An 11466-nucleotide genomic window follows, 5' to 3' on the forward strand; every position below is an offset into this window, starting at 1 on the left:
TAGGTCTTTGAGGGGAAGGATGGAAAGAATCTCCTGCTTTGGGTGAGAGAGTTCGAGATGGCGATCGCATCCGCCATGCTACAGACATAGCAACAGTGCGTAGCGCTAGCCATCTCAAAGCTCGGTGTTTGAGCGCGAAAATGGGCTCTGACGTTCGGCACTTTGGTCGAAGCTGTGTTTCCCTCCTGGGCGGAGCTGAAATTGCAGCTCTCACGAGTGCTCATGCCGCCAAAACCGGCCAATCGCGTACGATTGCGCTTTCTTGCCGCTCGACAGGGCAACAAGGAATCGGTGGATTTTGTCCAAGAGATGCGAACTCTCACTGCCGGGATGGCAGCAGATCCCCTCCCGGAGGCGGTCACGGTGACCGTGTTTTTGGAAGGCTTCCGTACTGGCGTGGCCAGAATGAAAGTCTTCCGTGTGCATCCGTCTTCGTTTGAAGAGGCGGTGAATGTGGCATTGCATGCCGAATTTAATTTCAAGTCATCACGACTTGGTTGGAATGCACACTCCAACAGCTCGTCTAATGGGCCTATGCCCATGGATCTCAGCTATACTGAGGACGAGGGAGCATAGCTTCGAGCTGCCGGGCAGCACGCAAACACACGACGGTGTTTTGTCTGTGGGGACACTCGTCACCTGCGGAGCGGTTGCCCCCTGCGCAAGGCGCGAAGAGATTTTTCGAACTATCGCCCCAACGCTACCTGTCTGGCTCGTCGCGGGGAAACCCACACCACTCAGTAGGCGCGGGCGACCTACTGGGTAAGAACAGAGTTATGTTGAGCCTCGGGGAGGCATAGATCAACAGGACCTAGCCCCGAAGAGCTCTGTGCTCTTGAACACGGAACGTGTATGCAAGCCGGGCTCGCTGGTCGTGGAGGCGACCGTAAAGGACTTCGAGAATCCATGGAAGATCCTCATCGATTCCAGGACGTCGGGCAATTATGCTCGAGCTGGACCTTGATCACTGCGACAAGCTTGCCCATCTCGGGCAAAATCAGTACTCAGAATCGTCCCGCTTGCGTTATCTCACTGCTGCGGGGCTGCCGTAGCGCTTTGCTTTGAGGAAGCTAAGCTATGGTTACAGACCTTAAGTTCTTTCCAAGAACCAGTACGAGTGTAGCGGATTGCAATCCGCTACTTCCAAGAATTAAACCCTTACCAAGGCAAACGACACTTCTGCTCAGAACCAAAGCTGTATTTAATTGTTTTAGTTGCGGCAGAGCCCCTATTATCAAAATTCTATTTTTTTTTATAGTGAAACCTAATTAATACTATTATGTGCATTACTACTGGCAATCCTGCCACGTGGTGGCTTCTTTTTACGGTGCACCACATCATTGAGTGATTACACCAACTTGTGTAACCCACACCTATGTACGGTCACACTATCTTGTGCGACCCGCCCTTACATAAAGGGGTTCGTGTAATCTCGTTTCACGCCAGCCCCTGCATCCCTGTGTATCGGTGGCTGTGCTTCACATTTGATAAAATAATATTTTTTTCAAAAGAGGCTGGTGGATGTATAAGGCATTAGAGGGAGCCATGCCCATATGGAAATCTTCCATAAAGTGAGTGCTGTATGAGCACCACTCTGCCAAATGCTTTGGTGAACCCCGTTCACCTATCAAAAACTTGCACCAATAAACGTGAAAAAAATCACCTATCAAAAACTTGCACCAATAAACGTGAAAAACTTCAAGAGTCTTCGACCTTTCGAATACACATGGCTCGACGAGCCAATGCAAGGAACGGCCTCCGGCCGACGGGCTACGAGCCATTCTCAGTGAAGCAGCCGAGTTGTTCTCTGAATAGAGCGGTAGTAGTGTCTTACAGGGTCCCAACCTGGCATATTTGCCCTTGCCGGAAGACAAAGAAAGAAGCCGTTTTTCATCCGTGCGAAGATTACTCAAAGTAAAAGAATAGTCTACGCTGTGAGTCTATTTTGCACGACTTGCCTTCTCTTTTTCCGATCCCTATGGAAGAAGATTGTTTCGACTCCCGCGGAACGCACAATGTTACGACTGAACTGAAACTGACATTCACAACTTCAAGTATAGCCAGTTCTGCTCAACTCCGTGATCGCATGAGTCTGCTGGTACAGATACGCCCTCTGAGTATGTATAGACAGGTGTGTCAAGTCCTTAGCGGTAACGACCTGCCAAAATAGAAGTCTATTTTCTTAGAACTTTCACAAACCCGGCCAAATACCTCATTCAACCACCAATTGCGTCTGGTGCGGATGGAACGTATCAAAGCGCGTATAGTTGAAAGCATCTCGTATGGGGTTTAAATGGCTTATATATGTTCTGCACAACTATGGATGAATGTACCGCCAAAAGAGGTCTGTGGATGTGCACGCTGAGGCCTCAGCAGCTGCACCATACGATCATTTAAAGCCGCAGATACAGTAGGCAGCGATATAAATCCACACCAACACAGAAATCTGGCGCCGATTGAAGACATTAAGTATCTATCGCCCCGCCAGCTCCGCGCTATACACAGTCGAAAGCGCTTATGACCCCTTGGATATAACAATTAGTGGGTCATGCAGTATTGGGCAGAAACAAATCAATATACGACAAATAGGTTACACTTGTGGCAGGTCTATTGATTCTACGTCGTGATTTTTCTCGAGCAAAAATTAGAGAGGCTGCTTACGACTTTGAGAATCGCATCCCGATTTCTGTACTCGTTTTCTGCGAGTGTCACCAATAGAGAGCTTATACTCATATCGGATGATGCGTTCAGCTATCCCAATCATCTCGTCGGCCGATCCACCTTGCAGTTCGATGCACGTATCCTCGATATATAATCTGTCAAGCTCTGTAAAAATTTCAACTGGAGTACAGATGGAATGAAAACAATCTCTACGTTTAGCTCAGTCACTTTGCTTGCGAATATATATATGACAAGTTGCCACAAAATCGGAAGCTTTGATGATCCGCCCGGTAGGCATGATTCTGACCCGGATGTACGTACAAGCGGGACCCGATCTATCACGATAAGGTCAAACCTGGAGACCGATTTATCTCGGTTAAAGCGATCCTAGCGCCCCCAGATCATTGTTGACCTCATCCGTCCCAAAGAATTTTTGGGACCGCGGCTTCAAGTTGCGGTCTCTGATCCCGCTTAATCTTAGCGTCTGTATACAAATTAACAACCATCAGTTTGCTATATGCTGCATCAGCCTTCTTGACACACAATATGCCAATGTAAATTGAAATATATGAGTGGGCCAGATGGAGAGTGAATCAGCCATGCTATAGAAAAATTCGAGGCACAGATTTCTTCTCGGAGAACTTTTCAGTCGATGGAAATAAACGTGCGCATTGAGCGCCATCTTAGATTTCAGTTTGCCAAGCTCAAGGTGCAGCGGGGCTACCGTTGCTTTTTGCTCAGAGGAAGGTAAGCTAAGGTCATCGATTTTACGTTCTCTCAAAGAACCACTAGAAGTGTAGCGGATCGCAATCCGCTAATTTTTAGTACTAAAGCTTAATCAGGCAAACGAACACTTCTCTTTAAAAACGAAACCGTTTTTAATTGTTTAAGTTGCGGCAGAGCCGCCAATATCATAAACCCTAGTTTTTCCTAAGTTACCAAATTAAAATAGCAAAACCCGATTAAAATTGAAATATGCATTACTACTGGCAACTCTGCCAAATGGTGGCTTCTTGTTACGGTGTAGCCACACCACTGTGTTATGACACTAACTGTGTAATACACAGCATATACGGTTGCACAATCTTGTGCGACCTGCCCTTTCTTACAAGGGCACGTGTACACTGATCCATATATCAGAAGTACCACCTAACCTGGAGCACCCGTGGGCGGATAGATCCATATCCCTCATGAGAGCCATTTTTTTGGTTCTGAAAGCTGACGAAAGTGCTAATGATTATTGCACTTGATTTGCGCAGCTGGTGTATCAGTTTTACATGCATGCTTTCAAGAAGTAGACGTCAGACTGAAATATACCGTTTAGACCTCCACATCACGAAGTACAATGCACGTTGTGGACGTCGCGATGAAGTATTGTCAGATTCAGTTCTTGCTATCAGCAGCTCACATCATTATATTTCTGCTCTTAAAGATTCCAGCCAAGTCTTAATATCAAACAAGGCCGATTACTACTCCTGATTGGGAGATGCGATGCTCCAGGCGACACATTTCCCAATCAGGAGTAGTAATCGGCCCACAGCGCCACGACAGTCTTGCCGAATGGAGACCTTAAACTCCTATAAGCTTTCTGGGAGAGGATATAACGCCCACTTTAGCAAATGCTGAAAAATTACTGGGCGAACTCGTCGTTTCACATACCCCATCATATGTAAGTGTGCATTACTTGTTCATCAAATTGTGCGGAGGAAGACCGACCCCTCGCCGTTGCTGACAACGATTATTTATCCCGGGTATGAGACATTTCGACTCGCTGAAATTTTCAGCGTGCGGTCAATACAGGAATGGATCGGTATTTAGGTGCGCTATCCAAGCTACCGCGTCGCACACAATGGCACGAGACGGTGAAGATGTTGATTCGTCCTCATCGAAGCACTGCACATATGTCTCATTTATTACGGCGGGATCGTGTTTTGGCTTTGGTGAGTTCACCAAGAACACAGGGTGTGCTTGTATATTCCTGTGTGGGAGCAATTAGCTTTTTAGATGCCACAGAATGGTACATATGCTAGTACATTGACAGCTTTCATCAATATTTGCTCTTAACGACATATTCAAGCGCATTTAACTGTCCATGGTATTGATGTGTTGCTTTTGTAGATCCTGGCTCTAGTTAACGCGTCGCACACTTAGGGCATGACGCTCAATTTCGTTGAGATTACTTTATCAATATGCTACGAAATGTAGCCGGGCTTATTGTAGCGAGTTGGTTTTGATCTCAGTCCTTCCTCACCGAGACGGTAGGTATTATGTGAAGGTGCTGACCCCACTCATTTAGTTTGCCTCAAATGTAAGGGTATATGTCTTCTTGGACTTCACCTCATTTTACAACTAGTTTGTGAAATAGATTGATATGTATGAAAGAATGGTTTGTAAAATCATTTTCAAATGAAGAACAATCGAAGAGGAGTATACTTGATTATTTAACGCAAACGAATTGAACGAAATCAATTTGCTCTCGCAATGCAGTCTCTCTGTGCGAGTGCTACGGGGGTTATCATCTATCTCGCAATAGACGCTTTCATCTCGGCTTCTCTTCTTTCTTTCAGCCTTAGACATGTCTATCGACTGCTTAACACACTACACAAAGTTTGCCTGAAGTTTGCTTTAAAAATAAGCTTGATATAACGCAAGGATACTGTTAAACAGTCTGGCGGAACGCTACGTTGCGGAATAGCTTTGCTGCTTTTGCAATGGTTATGGGATTGCTGACCGCAGCGAGACAAACCAGTCTGTTCTGACAGTCTCGAATCCTGAATACCAGTATGTTTAAACCTGTCGTTCGGGAGACCAAAATATATTAAATGCTAATGAACTTTCAAGATTCTGCCAGAATCGGCACACTTTCCTGGGGATGCTGCGCATGTCGCGAGGTATCACCTGCTGTTAATTTGCTCACGCAATCGCAAGTGCTTATTCTTGTAAACGTGTTAAATTCACTGATATTTTGCGCTCAGTCTTTTTTGCGGAAGAACCTCCCAGAAGTTTTGTTGTCCTTGAATAGTATTATGTAGTTGAAGATGGTCTCTACTTTTCACACAGTGAGAGACGTTAGGATTGGAGTTAGAATGAATATAGATTTGGAATAATGAATATAAAATGCAAACGTGAAAAAGAACGGGTCAATAATGCGGGACCTAATAAACTACTTAGTAGAGAGAGATACTTATCTCGTTAAACTCTGTTAGATTCATGGTGACGACTTCGCTGTGCGCAACGACACATAATCCGTACGGATCAGAATGGCTTTGAGCCAAAAAGATATACAATGTTCTTTACGATAATATACTTGATAACAAGTAGCCTCCTGTCTTGTACACGGTGGGTCTTCTCTGCCACTTAAAGCTTAATACATTTTTACGCAATAAAAATGTATGCTTTCCAGCATATATTTTAGTACAGCACAGCGAGTGACCGAGACCAAAGATAATTGGCACACAAAATTTAGATGCGGAGAAGCCAGAATCGGAGCACACACGAGACTTTCGCCTACAGCCTCGAATGCAGCTTTTGCTGTCGCACCCCAAATCATTTATCATCCTTATAACGAATGATTAGTGGTGAGCCGCGTCATTTTGGCGTTATTTGCATGATACTTCTGCCGTGGTTTACCAAATTACGCCATTTCCGCTTGCCTGCTGACAAAATGATCCTCGCGGGATCTGCCATGATTTAATAAAGCATGCTGACAGTAAAAAGTTGTTGGCGCCAAAGATACACTTGTCTATGTTAGTGGACAGCTTTATTGGGCGCGCACCAAGTTGATCACCGCTCGCAACAATTTGATGCAGTTCCTCACATCTAAGACCCCGTTTTTTGATCGACTGTGAGCAAATGAATTGTTAAAATAGGTCTGTTCGAATGCGTGTCTCAGCAGCATTACCAAAAAGTCTGAACATTGCTGGCGCATTAATCAGTCACTGGGGTACAATCCGCCATCCTAGACCATCGCGATCGAAGTTTTTATCGCAGTAGGAGGCATAGCACAAGCTGTTATGAGCAATTGATATAATCCAGAGACTTCATCTGAGTACTGAACAAGGCTCCATTGTCCATCCTACATTTCGTATGGAATTGTCGTCGATGCCAAAGACGTGGCTGCTTTGAGATTAGTATAAGCATTCGCTTGCTGTCAACATCTCTGACACAGAATTAATGTGTCGAGTGTGATGATTCACCAACTCACAGCAGATTGCACGGAAAAACGTAAATTGAAAGTCCAGGATCACTTGCGCTGATGGATGAGCTTAGCAATTCGTCCTTTATAAATCATTTGACCTTGGTAATTTCACCTGGCGATTCCTTGTGCTCATTTCCCACAAATAATTCTTAAATCTGGCTTAATTCTTCGCACGTCTCAGCCGATAAACAAATTCGCACACAGGGCGTATGTGTTCGGTATTGCTGGCAGCGCAAATTGAGGAGCTAGTAACATTTGAGTGCAGCGTAGATGCCGTGTACTTTACACAAAAGAGGATATGACGATAAGAATGCGCGTTTACAAACGCATGAAAGTTGAATTTGTGCACTTCTTCCAGGTGTGTAAGCAATAGCATTTCAGGTAACCACTACACTTATATATATTTATAATTAATTACGATCAGGATAATACAAGATAGATGAGTTTTCACCGCTCATTACGAAATATTTTTTTTCTAATGTGCGGCTCATAGCCCACATGTCCCTTGGACATCTTTATCGGGTTTTGTAACTCTAAATTTTTTTTCGTACGATTGTATCGTTCTTGTGGCGTTCAATGAAACAACCTATTCATGGGTAAGTTGACATTATTAAAGTACTTGCCATATTAATCACCGCACTAAGATGCGACCGTTCGTATCTTCCAGTGGAGGAGAACGGTTCACGCAGGTCGTTTAGGGCTGTCACGGATTTAACATCCTGGGTGACCAACAACAGCGCGTCACATGCTATGTTTGACCTGTTTGCCGTACGAATCATGCGCGACAACATTATTGTGACACGTGATATTTCTAAATTTGGGTGTCACCAACACGCATTTACCACAACATGAAGCTATCTCAAACGTAGCTGAAGATGGCGCACACGAAGATATGACATCAGCTTTGGAGCGATATCTTTGTATATTAGAGGATGTTTAGCATTGAACAACAGAACCATGCCCTTACTGAAAAATAGAGCAACTTGACTGGATCGCTGTGCATCTCGCACAGATACATAGGCTTAGACACCAGTTCAGGACACAACGCTCCTTTCCGTTTATGTACCCAACAGTTAGACCTTTTAGTGTGATTTATTTAAACATATATTCAATAATGGATACTCAATATATACGCTTTGCTATCTGAATCCCTGATTATCGTATTGTGCGAGGTTAGCAACCCACATGTTCTACATATCTATCCTATTTGGGGTCCCATCACTCTCCAGTATATCTATAATCGAACCATGGTCCTTCACTATGATATTTTTGATCACCACTTAAAGTCCAATAAACAATAGCTCACCATGTGCGTACACCCTTAAACACCATACATATCCCATTGCGCCCATTCCTACCCTCAAGTTAAGCATATTTAGCGCGCCGGTATATATGCCAGCTAGTTTTGAACAACCATAAACTAGATGAAAGACCAAAGTTAGCTTGATTCAGTAACGTTTAGCGAGATTCCACTCGGACTATCAACGAGGCATCCATAATGTCCTTCAGTACTGTATGAACGATGCAACGTGTACTTCACCTTGGTGATCGCAGTATATACCTCAATATTATATATGTATACTCCTTCTCCACACCTGTGGAGTCATGCTTTGAATAGACTGAGCGTGGAAGCTTAAGGCTCATAATAACCGAACATATAGGGTTTATAATCTTTATAATGCGTAAAACCAAACTTGACCATTTAAACTGCCATTACCATTACCTTAAAAATCGCTAACTTGTATACCTCGTCTTGACGATTAAAATGTGGTCATTTTCTCCATTGCAGCGTAATTTGCGCTTAGTTTATCATCGTCAAAGCCGTGAGAAAATGCTGGCTGCTGGCTATTGCGGTATACGTATCCTTTTATGGTTTACATGCTCATTAGACTTCCCCCCTCAGCTTTTAAGTAAAGTTCAATACTACTAACGTAAAACACATGATGAAGCATGATAAAGAACATTTAGAATCGATAAGGGTAATCAAACTTGAAAATGAAGAGGACCATGAAATATTTAGACCACAAGCCTCACGCTACGCATGCTTTGGAGTTTGATGTATCACATATTTAATCCGATTTAAAGCAAGCTTACTATCAAAATAGAATACAGTTGAAATTATGGCAAGCTTATCGCTTGATGCGCAAGAGCCCCTCAATTTGGCGCCTGGGTGGACTTCGATGTATTCCTTCATGCTGTTGCTTACGCGGTCTCGTCGAGTCGAAACTTACACCGAGGCAAGTACGATAATTTTGTGTACTTAATACTGGCGTATTTACTACAGTTGACAAAAAAATACGATATATTTTACACATTTACACATCGTGTAGTTTCAAATATTCAATAGTACCAAAATATTGATATTTTTAAAGATTACAGGACTTAAAAAAGGAGAAGTTTGAGGTGCACGCACTTTAGTAAAATGACAAATGATATTAAAGCATCGGTACGAAATTATTTTGAAGTCGTTTCCTCAAATATTAGTACTCTTAAAATACTAGAATAAATTATCAGCGTTGGTTACTTAAACTATTCTCAAATCACTTACTGGCTAAAGCAAACAAACTCAACTTCTGTGCATTTGTTCACTCAGATTTTGAGAGTCAGCATTTTCTTTGTGCAAAATGCACAACAAGTTGCTGCAAAGTTATTTCTGTGCAAGGCGCTAGGTAACCATGCTGCGACTGGTAGCATTTGTCGTCAACTCTACGACCGAGTTTTGTTAGGACTGTAATATATGTAAGAATGGGACTTTGGATGACCAATAGTCAATTTTCTTGACAATAGAACACTCAAAATAAGTAAATAAGTTCTTGTATCTATTTGGCTCCTAGAAAATAACAAATTTTGCGACCGGAGGGCTTGAAATGGTTATCGCTCGCGCGGGGCAACTAGCCACCAAGGATATGGGATAGAGAGATTTTTGAAGAGTGCATTAATCAGGTGTCGGTCGTTGCACAATCAGCTCCCACACCAAGCCTGATATTGCCAAGCGTCGAGCGGGAGACAAGAGAGAAAGCGCTCTGACCGGAATCGATAGTTGGGATGGCCAGAAATGTTTCATGATTGAGGCGGAGCAACAACACATTGCACTAGTGCTCTCACGCTTCGAAGTCGCGCGCGTAAAATAGCACAAGCGTGTGAATCCTTTGTAGACGCGTTAACTAACAGCATGGAAAGTGTTGAAGTGATAGATGCCGCGGATATTCGCTCTGTCTTGGATATTCTCTGTCTAATCAAGTCTCTCTGTGTGTGTGTGATTAAAACATTTATCCACCCGTTAGCACAAAAGTGATTTAGTTGACTAGGACTAGCGTCAAGAATTTGAAGAGCCGAGCTGTAAGTAGACTCTCTTTCGAGAATTCTGATCGTTTCCTTTTTCATGGAGTGGAGCGGAACTGGTATACCTCGCATCGAGATCTTCCGTGTATACCTCTTTTTTTTAAAGAGTTGAGCGTCGCATTTTAATGTGTAGAGCAACTTTGGAGCCGCGACGGTTGGTTGAGGCGCAAAAAGAAGAGAGCCTACTAGCACTGGGGGCGTTGAAACTCAGCCAAGCTGACGGAGAGGGTAGCGATCTTAGATCTGTCGGGTAGCACTTTGGTACTCGCAAATGGTACATTTCTGCTATACAATTTTGACATATTCGCCCTGCACCTCCTTTTCTCTTGATTGAAAGTATATATACTTTAGCTTCTACGCGAGATCAGCCGACGAACCATTGCGGAAATCATCAAGCCTAATTGAGGGCAGGCCGCCTTTTGAAAAAAAAACATTGATCTTGTAATACCGGGCATCGACAAAAACGTTTTTGAGATTTGGAAAGCCACATTAAGTCAGGATAGAACCAGCAGCGTCAAATTATCTCGTACAACGCGCAACAGTCAAAATCAATATTCAGTATACAGATGCTGTGCGTCACGTGACAAAAGACTAGTTATTATAGTGTCGAAGATTCTTTCATGTTAAGCGCGAAGACTTCGACCGTGCACACAATACTGAATCGTAGATCTAGATAAAATGTTTAATATTATCGTAGGTACTATGTGACATGAATTGGCCGGTAGTGAAAGGCATTAGAAGTCACGCACTTCGCGCCTTAAAGAGTAGTGGTGAGATTTGCGCTTTTCCTCGCAGCATCTTTGGTATAGAACTTCGGACTCTTTGGGTTGCTGGCAATGATGTTGATGAGTAGACGGAGCACATTCCAGAATGCATAAGCAGCAGTATGTAGTGGTCTTCGGAGTGGATAAATAGTGAGCGACGATATGCCGTGATCCTTATAGTGTATCCTAGTGGGACAATTAATCGCATCTGTAAGCTGGCATATCCTGTGATAGAGCCGGTGGATAATAAATGTGATTTGGCCAAAGCAGATGGAGCTGAAGAGTGACTGTGATAGACAAGTAGAAGATAAATATGACTTATTCTTTTTTCGGGAAAATGGGACTGATGAGTCAGCACTACCATGTGGCGCTCTCATCGCGCAACGCGTTAAAGCTTCATTTTTTACAGCGAAAAAACCAAGTGCAGTGACCACGGTGGTTTAGGGGTATTAAGCCTCCTATACTAACTCTGGCATAGGCTCTTATTGAGATGGGGGGGGG

At 43.5% G+C, this 11466-nt stretch overlaps 2 protein-coding genes across 2 annotated transcripts; both read left to right on the plus strand.

Annotated features, from left to right (window-relative positions):
• Positions 1–5489: 5489 nt before the first annotated feature.
• PHALS_13683 (uncharacterized protein) lies at positions 5490–5734 on the plus strand (the record flags this gene model as incomplete). The annotated part of the gene is made up of 2 exons (XM_024729487.1): positions 5490–5606; positions 5684–5734. The coding sequence occupies 2 exons, from the start codon at positions 5490–5492 to the stop codon at positions 5732–5734; spliced, it is 168 nt and encodes a 55-aa protein (XP_024579859.1).
• A 3882-nt stretch (positions 5735–9616) lies between these two features.
• PHALS_13684 (uncharacterized protein) lies at positions 9617–9990 on the plus strand (the record flags this gene model as incomplete). The annotated part of the gene is made up of 2 exons (XM_024729488.1): positions 9617–9626; positions 9803–9990. 2 exons carry the CDS (start codon positions 9617–9619, stop codon positions 9988–9990), a joined length of 198 nt encoding a protein of 65 aa, XP_024579860.1.
• Between the last annotated feature and the right edge of the window lie 1476 nt (positions 9991–11466).

This window comes from Plasmopara halstedii (genome assembly GCF_900000015.1).
Source record: "Plasmopara halstedii genome assembly, contig: Scaffold_672, whole genome shotgun sequence".
NCBI lineage: Eukaryota > Oomycota > Peronosporomycetes > Peronosporales > Peronosporaceae > Plasmopara > Plasmopara halstedii.